The sequence below is a fragment of the Empidonax traillii genome, unplaced genomic scaffold (assembly GCF_003031625.1).
Source record: "Empidonax traillii isolate 1590-97213 ecotype Southwest subspecies unplaced genomic scaffold, ASM303162v1 scaffold54:size2178333, whole genome shotgun sequence".
Lineage (NCBI taxonomy): Eukaryota > Metazoa > Chordata > Aves > Passeriformes > Tyrannidae > Empidonax > Empidonax traillii.
The window spans coordinates 217,880-230,089 of NW_020955247.1; the positions used below are offsets into that span (position 1 = coordinate 217,880).

General features: G+C 35.8%; 1 protein-coding gene across 3 annotated transcripts in view; it reads left to right on the top strand.

Annotated features, from left to right (window-relative positions):
• The window catches only part of PRR16 (proline rich 16), a 142,683-nt gene that overhangs the window by 93,967 nt on the left and 36,506 nt on the right, over positions 1-12,210 (top strand). For all 3 annotated transcript variants that reach the window (XM_027879323.1, XM_027879322.1, XM_027879324.1), the window contains exon 2: positions 5,067-5,940. In XM_027879323.1, coding sequence (XP_027735124.1) covers positions 5,067-5,804 — 738 coding nt within the window. In that variant the 3' untranslated portion in view covers positions 5,805-5,940. The remainder of the gene's footprint in view (positions 1-5,066; positions 5,941-12,210) is intronic.

Sequence of the window (12,210 nt, forward strand, 5' to 3'; positions counted from 1 at the left end):
TTTTTTTTTTTTTTTTTTTTTTTTTTTTTTTTTTTTTTTTTTTTTTTTTTTTTTTTTTTTTTTTTTTTTTTTTTTTTTTTTTTTTTTTTTTTTTTTTTTTTTTTTTTTTTTTTTTTAAATTGGGTTTGAATTGTACATATATATCCTTTTCCCCTCAACATGTGGTATTGATTCGTTCTCCATATACTGGTAGTTTCAGAACAGAATTTCAAAGTCCAAATGCATGTTGATAAGAGTGTGAGTTTCTGTTGTTTGGTTGTTGTTTTTTTTTTTTTTAATTGTACATAACTTTCTCTTACCCCTGGCTATAATGAGGAGCTTTATGTTTTCTCTAACAATGTCATATGCTGTGCATATTGAGAGAGAAAACAGAAAAGTTGTCTCCAAATAGTGATCTTTAGTCTCAGTTCATTTAATAGTTCTATCTCACAAATGTCATGCACTTCATATTCCTGTTTAATCTTTGTGAGTGAGAATAAAATCTCATGTAACATTACTATAGATCTTACTTAAACCTTGAAATAAAATATTTTGTCTGCTGCTTGTTAGATGGGCTCTGACACAGCTGCTTTTCCTTTCCCAGCCTTCTTTACACTATTCTTTTGTTCTCAAGTACCATGTTTACAACACGCATCCATTGATTCAATTTGGCTTCTTCAACCTCTGTGCTGTATTGTTCTAATTATTCCGGAGTGCAATCACTGTTTTATTTTACACTCCTGTCTTAAAATCTAGTGATCTTTCTTCATTCCCTGCTCTTAGTAGCTACTACCTGGCAAGTTGTCATTTTCCTTTTGGCTTCATTTTATCCTCATTCTATAATTTCTATAATTTTCTGTGCCTAATCAATATCTGAAAGCTCTTGAAGCAGAGTGAAATGTGATATTTTTCTTGTTCCTAAGATGTCTCAAGCACCTATGACATTCTTTATAAAGATTTGGATTTTTCTGGTAAAGAACCTCCTGATTATTTCCTATCATCTATTAAATTACGTGTTTCTACAGTCTTTTAATATTCAAGTTATTAGTTCAGATACCTTGAGAAAACCTGAAATAGATACCATTAAAATGTTTTAAAAAGTATATGAAAGTATTAAAAATCAGTGCATTGACAATCAAGAACTCAACAGCAGGAATTTTCTTTTGCTTTAGCAAACATCTGTAATTTTCATAGTCATACAACACTGCTTTTTTACCTTAAACTTATTCTTGCAGCTAGGTAGTCAATGTGGAGGCACCTAACAAGATGACTTGCTTGGTTAGAACGTGATGCTAATAATGCCAAGGTTGCAGGTTCAATCCCAGTATGGGCTATTTGCTTTAGCTTTGGACTTGATGATCCTTGTGGGTCTCTTCTAACTCAAAATACTCTGTGATTCAAGATTTTGTGTTAAGTTACTCAGCCTCTCTGTGCTGACTGAACACTAGTTCATTTGAGTGCTTGACTTTTTCCTAATTGGAATGTTCATAATTAACACTTTTTTCCCCAAATGTACTGAAAGGCTAGTGTGTCTAAAAAAAAATTAAAATAAGAGGAAAAAGCAAAATAATTATGAATCATAACTAATTCTACTTTTCTTGATTTCTGTTGTTTCCTGGAGTGAGGGTTTGTATTTGTTTGTTTTAATTACTATTTTTTTAAACTTTTTAAATTGTTGTTAGTGATGTTTTTTAAACTTACCCCTGCTGTTTTGGGTTTAGGTAAAGATGAGACTTAATTCATGTCAGCTGATCACTGATTCCAAATGATGATTATAAATTCTTATGTACATGTTCTACAGATGTTGTTGCTGATCTTCTCTGCAGTTTGAGCATTAGTGAAGAGAAAGGCTTGAGTCTGCATTTTAAAAAAACTAAAAGGAAAAGAAATTACAAGATAATTTTCAATCAGTAAGCTGGAGGTGAAGGATAAACATAATATATCTACATTAATTTTGCTTTATCCAAAATTTTTTTCTGCTTATTGTGCAGCAAAGATACAGAACTATTGTCAAAATAAAATAAAAAACAAAACAAAACAAAAACAAACAAACAAACCCAACACCAGATCAAACCCAAACCATCCAATATTACATATTTATAAGATGTAAGCATAGATTTGACTTATTGAATTACTTGGATTTCAGGATAAAATATTTAGGGTCTGTCCATGTGGTAAGACTGATCAGTTCTTGAATTCTGCTAGAGAAATCCAACTCCATTCCTGCTGGGCACCTAATACGAACCCAGAAAGAGGATAAGAATAAACTGCCCTCCTGGTTCATTCAGAAGTGTCATGCTGGATTCTACAGAGCTTGAAGCCTCAAGATATAGCTATCAGGGGAGAAGTGGGCATCTAACCAGTTCACATCTGGTTAATGACTAAGGAGCTCCTCAGGCTATAAAACGGTGTTTCCCCAATGCTTGTGCATGTGAATCAAGTCCTGTTTTATTCCAGAACTGAAAAAATTGAAGAATTCACTAGGAGTCACTAGAACAGTGCTTTTGTTTGTTTGTTTGTTTGTTTTTTAAAATAATATTCTCTCACCTCCTTAGAATTTGCATTATGAAACAGAGCCTATGTTTTTCTCAACTTGCATTTTTCTTTTTTACTATGTCAATTTCACTGTGTTAGTCACGGGTTCTCTTGTTACTTTTTCAACTTAATGAATTTTACCTTCTGGGATAAAAAAGCAAAAGGAAATAACAGTACCCAGAATCACAACTGGTAGTGGGAATGAATCTGGACAGATTAACTATATTGTTATGTCAGAGCCATTTCATGCTGGGTTTATGTTTTACAAAAAAAATTCTGATGTGCTCTGCACATTTGCCCAGAAGACAAAAGGTAAACTCTGTAGTCATTAACTTGAAGGGCAGTTAATAACAAACTTTCTTGTTACTCTTGAGAAAGTTTTTGCACTGCCAAAAGGACAATTTGAATGGATGTAAATTTTCTCATCACCAGGATCTGACATTTCATGACACTTGTGTCGCGTATTTTTTCTGTTTCTTTTCTTCTCAAGAAATTTCTTTGATTTATGCTGCATCATTTCATTCTGCAACTGTTATAGTTTATTAAAAGATAGTGAAATGCAATAGTATATTTAGCCATATGTAGGCAGACCCTAATATTTACACAAATCTGTACTAAGCTTGTAGATAGATGCTTAAATTTCAGGCTTGCTATCCAGAAAATGACTGTCTGTTCCTGTTTCCTTTTGAGAGGATTTCTCTGCCTTGGTTTACTTATGGAATGTGATAAGGCAAGTTCTTTCACCTGTAAACTCATTCTTCCTATGAATTTTGCTACAGGTGTGGTTTGTCCACCTTTTTTCTGAAATTTCCAAGAGTCGTCATGTGCTGTGCTTGTGTGTGGGGGGGGGGGATGTATGTGTTTGGGATCTGACAGTTACTGGAGTTCTACTGTACATTTCAGCTTCTAGAATAATATTTTAAATTCTGACTATTTGGGGGATTTAATGTCTGTCTTTGAAGGGTATACATTTTCTTTATTCCTTTTTTGAGAAAAAAATCAAAATGCAAATCAAAACTAAAATGCAACATGGTCCTGGGCTTTGGATACTGAAAAAAATGAGTAGTTCTTTTGGTCTTTTAGAGTAAAAATATTGTAAATTTTTTCAAAGATGTTTGAAAGCTCTCTTTCTGAATCATGCTTATTTGCATGTTTGCTGGTTTTAGGAGAAGGAAGACACTGAACTGAATTGCTGCATATGCATTTTTATGAATTTTGTATTATGCAACTCTGAGCTTACAGAATGTGCAGTGAAAGCTGAAGTGCTTTTTCATTTTATGGTGGTTTTGCTTTTATTATTTACTGTTTACTACTGAACACATAAGTGAGTGACTGATTTGGCTGACAAAAGAGTCACCACCTTCAATAATGACTGTCAATTCTTTTGCAGTTATACAGCTCATATGCCTAAAAATAGTGTTAGTTTGAAACAGTACTGTTACAGTCAAATTACTGAAAGCAGGAAGTAGAAATGAAAGTTTCTGTGGCACACTGGCAGCATCTAATTTTATTTCAGATGTACTGGGCTGCCCCCTCCAGAACATGACAGATCACCCAAAAGAACCCCAGACAACGGCTCAAGCTTTTTATTCATGCACAAAAGTTGGCAAGCAGCATTTCAGTTACTGATTATTTGATGTATATCCTGTGAGGATATAAAAGACAGAGATCAGTTTTTAAATGTGTGCTTACTTCCTGTAGTATCTGTTGTAATTATATGTAATTTATAATTACAGTTGTTCAACTAGATACTGAGTGAAATGCAGTTTTCAGGAAGGGCTTTTATTTGCCATAGACAAACTTTCTCTACTAAGTAAAGGCGACATTGCATGCCCTATAAAAATCAGTAGAAAAAGAGGGCCTTGAAGACTAGAAAAGATCTAACATTTTAGAATCTACAATCAGAAATATGGGTGGTATGGGAAAACTTGGGTTTGTTTCAGAAGATTGTTTCAGAGGATTTCAGATCTTACAGAAAATATTCATAAAGGTGGGTAATGCAAGAGGAAGCTTGTTTCTCAGAGCCTGTTTTATGTTAAAAAATTGGCAGGAAAGTGTGTAGCAAACTTATGATTGTAGGAATATAATATCACCTGCATAGTACATATACTGTTTGAAAGGTCAGAGCTAAAAGATACTGTGCAGAAGCTTTGGGTTCAGAAGCTGTCATGTAGAAGCTAAAGTTGAACAATTCTGTTTCCTCCTGCACTGGGAGGCAAAGCATAATATAGAAGGATTACACTTCACTTACTATGATATTGCCAAGTAAACCCTGGAGGGAAAGAAAGGGAATTTCATTCTAGACTGTTTCAAGTTATATTTCTCTTGTACTCAGGTGATGAGCTAGCAAACTAGCCATCCTTATCATTATTGTTGCTGTCATTTTTATTGTTATTATTTTATTATGTTGACAGGAAAAAAGAAATAATGTTCAAAAAAATTGGGTGCCTCAGTTCTGGGGAGGACGAACTGATAGTGGAGCGGGCTTTTGTTTTTCCCTGCCTTCTCTGAGTCAAGCTTTTCTCACCATTTTCAATCTGGCTGTTGTGCAGGTGGTTGACCAGATTGACACACTGACGTCTGATCTACAGCTGGAGGATGAGATGACAGACAGTTCCAAAACAGACACACTTAATAGCAGCTCTAGCAGCACGACAGCTTCCAGCTTGGAGAAAGTCAAGGTGCGTGGCAATGCCCCTCTCATCAAGCCGCCTGCGCACCCCTCTGCCATCCTCACCGTGCTGCGGAAGCCAAACCCACCCCCGCCTCCACCACGACTGACACCTGTCAAGTGTGATGAACCTCCCAGGCTGCCTCCTTTGGCCAACCCAGTCAAGACTAATGGCACCTTGCTGCGAAACGGGGGCTTACCAGTGGGGCCTAGTCGCGTCCCAAATGGAGATATGTGCTGTATACCAAACAGTAATTTGGAGAAAGTCATGGTGCAGAAAGAACGGTGTCCTCAGCCAGGAGCAAGGGAACGGGTACGATTTAGTGAAAAAGTGCAGTACCATGGCTATTGCCCCGACTGTGATGTTCGGTATAACATTAAAAACAGGGAGGTGCACTTGCACAGTGACTCGGCCCGTGTTGCTGGAAAGCTGCCACACCAGTGCCCTCCTCTGCCACCTCCACCACCTCCACTGCCTCCATTTCCTCTGGAAAATGGAGGACTGGGGATAAGTCCCAGTAATAGCTTTCCTCCTCCAAGACCTGCAACTGTGCCTCCAAAAACTCCACCAAAACCCCAGAAGACCATCTTGAGGAAATCAACCACTACAACAGTGTGAAGTATGCCACTTGTAATAACTCTTTATTTTTTCCTATATATAAACATAAATAGGTAATGAGCACTTTCTACTTGAGCAATAAAAAGACCCAATGTATTACTCCCTGTATCCAGTGGAGTGGCAGAAAAATCACATGGTAAGTACAAAGAGGAATACTGTTGATCTTATTTGTACCCACCAAAAATACCATTAAGCCAAATGATGCTGAAAAAATATTAATTCTTTAGCAGTTTTTTAATTGTAGCATGGTTTAAAAAAACAATTAAAAGAAAGTTCAGTGTGAAAATGCTGAGTAGTGATCTGTGACAAATTTCAGTCTATCTGACATGAGGGAATAAGCATTGCTCCTAGGTTTTGGGACTTTTAGAAGTAGTACCAGATAACAATTTTTGACTTCAAATGCATTTTTCTCTGCATGACTGCTTGAATGAATGCATTGTGTGTGGAATGGTGCAGTGGGAAGTAATTGCTGGACTTTCAGGCAGCCTGGTCTTTGGTGGGGAAGTAATCACTGAAACATATGTTGGCATGGCTCTGGAAAACTGAGTTATCTTGTGTTTTGTTTCTCACTTGCTCAGTGTGTCACAGCCAATGTAAAGTACAGAGTTTTGAGATGAGTAGGAATAGTCCCATTCAGTCCCCCTGCATTTCCACTGCTCCATTAGCAAAATGGTAGTGATATTTTATCTCATGTGCAATGGCAGTAGATTTTAAAAACAAAGCCCAATCCTATGTTTTCCCCACAGCTTTTGTCTGGTGCAAATCTCTTTTTGAAGGCAATGAAAATGTTGCCTAAGGCCTTCAGGGACATCCACTTAATTCATGTAAAGAGTTTTGAAGTTGAAAAGCTCTATGCAATTATGGAGCATTAACATTGCAAAACAAGATATTTTACATGTTATCACATTTTGAGGGTGAACCCAATTAATATTCTTACTAGTTGAAAAAAGTCCTCAGTGTTTTTAATTATTTTATGAAAGAACATCCTTTTATTCTCACAAAGAGAATTACAGGGATTTACAGTTTAAAAAACATCCAGTCAGTGAAGGAAATCTGATAATGAATCTGTTATTTACAAAACTGGTGCCAAATTAATCTCAAATGGCCAACGGCAAATACTATACTAAAAAAGCATATTCTTATTTCAGCTGAAATGTAAAAGGTACTTTGTGGTGAAACAGACAAAACTAGACAAGTCAGATTTTTAATTTTAATTTCTGTTTACAGGCAGTAATAGGTATTAAACTGAAAAGCAATCTTCAACCTGTTTCCCTGTATACATATTGCAGTACCTTGGTAGTATATAAGGTTAAATAATAAGAATAATCATGACAAAAAATCTAGCAGATAACCACCATTTGGAAACCTTTGCAGTTGACAAAGATTGCATTTTATGCAAATATACATTTAGGGTTTAAAGCTTCATGCTTTATTCCCTGCATAAAAGGCAAAGGAGGGAAATAATCTTAAATGCTTAATCATTCTTTCTCCTCATCTTCCTATCTGGTTTTCATGATGCACTTTACATTTTGTACTGTTTCACTGTACTTAATGCCATGATAGCTTCTGCCAAGTAGAGTGAGTCCTGGCACTTTCAACAGGAGGCAGTAACTCATTGTGCAAAAATATTCGTATCTCAAAAAAGTGGAAGTCCAGTTACAGTACTCAGAGCTTTAATTCAGTGTTTGCCAGTCAGTTTACCATTCAGTTTTGATTCCTCAAAGGTATTTTAAAGTCTGAATTGTCCAGATCTAGACTTCTCAAATACAAATAGGAGAAGGTGGTTTCCATCAATTTAATGAAAAAATAATGTAGGAAAATTAAGATAAGCAATCAAAATTACTTATTTTGTAATAATGGCACTTATTAATAAAAGCTAACAAAAAATTCCAAAAATTCATCCTTATTTTTATTATTAAATCAATATTTTATTTAAAAAGTGACATGAAGTAAGTGAAATAAACTACAGCTATTGCTATTAACTTCTTTCAGAAAACTTGATTATTGGTTTTGAAGAAGAGAACAGTGTAAATTTTTTAATTACCAGATGGATTTGTGTATGCCCTCTGGACTTTCTCGGATCTCTTTGTTTCCATGTTCTAATTATGACTTTCCTTTCAGTGATATCATGAGCAGTAATTTTACATGTGGAGATAAAACCATACTATGGTGGCTATGTCACTTATCAGATTTACTCTTACTGTAGGGATAAGTACTGGGCATATATTTTTGCAGAGGCAGCATTTCTCATACTATATATATATGCTGTTATCCCTGCTTTTTCAGAGTCTGTGTGTGTGTATAAAAGCAAAATACCTATTCACTGTTCAAACTAGGAATAGTAATGAAGCATAATGCTCAGAACCGCAGCAAGGTTTTGCAAGTGAGGTAAGTGCAAAGACATCTGGTAGAGTAAATAGCTATGGTATACCATGGTAAGCACAATGTCTTGAGTACCTAATCTGAAAAATACTTGGCACCTCTTAAGTAACTACATGGTGTTTTGTGGGAAAGTTTGTGGTAGTTACATGCTGCAGCCTTACATTTCTTTATCTTTTAACACAGATCATGAAGTTCATAAGTGAAGCAGCAGCAGCAGCAGCAGCACTGGTGTTACTGGCTCAGTGGTGCATGCAAACTGCAGTATAGCCTCATCTTTGATAGCAGTTACATGTTGATGGCTTTTAACTGGGAAAAAAGAGGAGGAATTTTATCTCACTGAACTGTTTCATGCTGGCAAATAGTCAAAGAGAGCAAGTTTCTCTATCAGAATTTTGTCAAGATATTTTGTCTATCTTGGGTTAACTCTGAGGAGCATGTGCAAGCTGATTTTCATTCCTGGTCTTAAATGATACAAGATCTAGCTCATGATGGTAAAAGAGCTCCCTTGTAGCTGTGACTGGAGCTGCTGTGAAAAATGGACTTAACCGGCTATCCTGCTTCAGGAGAGGCTCATGCAGTTGTCAAGCTGTGCAAGTCCGCTCCTGTTCTCTGTTTCTTCACATTTTTTCTTAAATGGCAGTGTTGCGTTACTACATGATTTGAGTGTTTGTTAAAAGATTGCACCTGCTCTGTGTTCATCAGTGGAACTACACTGTTTTTGTGGAGTATGTAGGTGGAACCATGGCTGTATTTGAGTTGCCCAGTACTTTGTAATGCTGAATCTTTGGAAATTTTGAGGCAGAGTTTTCTTACTTTTGAGGTAATCAATCTCCAGTCAGTTTATAAAAATAAGAGGAGAATCTCTTATGCAGGTATGATGAAGAGGGAACCTTTCATGTTTTTAGGGACTGTTTTTGTTATTGCAGGACAATGTATCTTTTGTTGCACAAAAATGTTTTTTTATAGACAGATGAGAAAAATATCAGGTCTAATCCAGGAAAAGAAATAGAACATAAATTGCACCTGATAGCCAGCCAACAGGAATGCTTCAAGCAATGAGTAAGACCAGAAAAATCCTACTGCCTTGCTTGGGGAAGAAAAAGGGCCGAACTCCAGGAATTGCTGCATCTTTCTCCTCAGGAGCTTTTTCTTTCATCCTGAAACACTGGATATATCCTAGACTTCTAATAAAATTAGTCTACCTCAGTGTGGGTTGTAAATTATGTTCATAATAAGTAGTTATGCTTTTATAAGGGTTTTCTGATAACAGATCTGTCCCTCTGCTTGATCTTTAAACTAACTTCTTATCCTATCTTGCAAGCAATAACACAAGGAGGAAAAATAATAAGTAAATTATGAAAAACAAGAGAACTTTAAACAGATATATTTAAGTATATTCCTCAACAGTGCTCACATGAAGATGACAACAGCAATCTAAGAGCTAGTTTTTCTATAAATAGGGTTCTTATCATTACTTTAAACTTAATCTAGAGTCACCTTAAGCTTAAGAGAGCAAGTAAAAAGCCAGTCAGTGACAGAATTTCTCACAGAAGTGTTTATTTCCTTTTCAGTTCAACACTGATTTTGCTAAGTAAAAGTTAGTACTACATGTCAGTCTCCTTCTTGGATAAAAGAAGACGAAATCCAGAATATTATGATAGTATCTCTTTGTATAAATACACAATACCTACAGAATATTTATTGGCTTTTGCAAATATTGTACACTGAAGGTAATGTTCTAACTGGGCTCCTTATACTGAAGCTAATTGGCTGTGTCCCTGTACTGCTTCCAATCTAGGACACAACTTGTGCTCCAGGTCCCTTGGCCAGTTGTCCAAAGGCCTTGGAGTTGCTCTTGATTCTCTGCAGCCTCTTTGATGGGTTGTTGCAGGGGGATTGAACTAGATGACCTTTAAAGGTCTGTGAAATAAGGAGAGGGAGAGAGAACGTGTGATGAATTGACGATAACCAATGCTCCCTGTCCTCCTGCACCACTGGCAGGGAGGAGGTAGATAAATCAGGAGTGAAGCTGAGCCCAGGAAGAGGGGAGGAGCTGGGAGAAGGCAGTTTTAAGATTCAGTTTTTATTTGTTATATTCCTACTCTGACTTGATTGGTAATATATGAAATTCATTTCCCTAAATCCAGTCTGTTTTGCTCGTGCTGGTAGTTGGTGAGTGGTTTTTCCCTGCCCCTAATTTGACTCATGAGCCTTTTGTTATATTTTCTCTCCCCTGTCCAGCTGAGGAGAGGAAGTGATAGAGCATCTGTCTTGGGTACCTGATATCCAAGCAGGCTCAACCCCTCCCAAGCAGCGTCTAAGAGTGCCAAGATCTAGTGGGCTGTTACTAGAAAATGTAATTTCCTTATAATCAATCTTTAGAAAAAGATAGTGTAAATTAAAAATTCAGGAAAAGTAAAGTAACTTTATTTCATATTCTCAAAACTTTTCTGCAAGTTTAAATTTTCTGACTGTGGTTTGCTTTACCTAATTAAATGTTTAGAAGGAAGCTTATTCATTAATTTTGGGGAAATAAGGTTTCTGACATGAGAGGACCCATTAATATAGTAAAAAAAAAAATTAAAAGATACTGTTGTCTGAGTTAATAAAATCAGACCAGAAATAAGACTAAGATTTTTCACAGTGAGCTGTGTAAGTAAGAACTTACTTGGAAAAGTAATTAGTAATCCACAATATGAAGTCTTTGAATTAATATTGTGTTTCTCTTAAAAAAGAGACACACCAAGTCTAAGGAAAATACTTTGAAGGTCTACAGTGGTAAGCAGGAAGGCAAAGTAATTTACTCTAATGCTTCCTGTTAGCCATTAAAAGAACTTATACACCTTTTATTAAAAGACAGATGAAAAAAATACTTTTCAGATGTTGCCAGCAGGTGCAATTTTGTACTTGACAAAGAAGACAAATGAAAAAAAAATCAGTTAAGCATGCCAGAAGCAACAGAAAATTAAAATGTCAAACTTTGTTTTTTTATAAACAAGTACAACTTTGTACAAATTGTTCATGCTGTTAATGAATTGCTTGTATTTGTATGGTGACTTGAAATGAATGGGTTGGAAGCCTTTTATGGGTATGTATGGAAGTGCTTCTGCACCCTCTAGAATCATGATTTTAGAACAAGCCATCTTTGTGTACCTGTGTGTAAAATCTCCAGCAGAACAGAATACTCCAGAGGAGCTGTATGGACAGATCTTTTGGCAGCTGAATTTTTTGTCATCTGTGCAGGAATCAGCCTCAATATCAGTCAGCTGATGCAGCCATAGACAAACGCTCTTCAAATTCGAGTGCTGATATGACTTACTATACAGTTAACCCTTCACTGTTTTTGGGAAAACCATCCTAATGTACTTTTGCTGATCACTCCTGTGTCATCCCTACAATAAGTCAACTACAGACATTTTTTTCAGTGCAGCAGTGAACCAATTGAAGGGCCCAAGCTGTCTGAGAAGATTTTTATTCCCAAAATCATTGATTCAGTCAATGAGACAGACTATGAGAGAGGAGAGTGGAAAAAGAATCAACCTTCTCTCGGAGATGTGAGTTTGCCTTGCCTTGCCTTGTTTCTACAAAGCATGATAAGAATAGAGGCAAAATATCACCAAAATAAGTGAGGATAAAATATAATCAAAATAAGATTTTGAGTTGTGTTATGACGTGATTTAAGTAATCCTTTTCATAAGAATTAAGGTAATCATAATACCAGTAAAGTAATGAATACATAAGGAAGAGCTTTTCATGGATGTTTATTTTCTAAAACACAATTGCTGCAGATATGAATGAAACACAAATGTCTTTTTAGCAACAGAAATTACACCACTTTCATCTGCATTAATAAGATAGTAGTTAGGCTTTTTTTCTGCTAAGGACTTGCTGGGAAGTTATTTTTACGTCTGTCCTAGCAAGTATAATGAGGAAAACGTGTATTTTTCTTTCTCTTTTTGATCTTCAATTTTGGGTCATTAAAAAAAAAAAAAAAAAAAAAACCCAAACAAACAAACAAACAAAA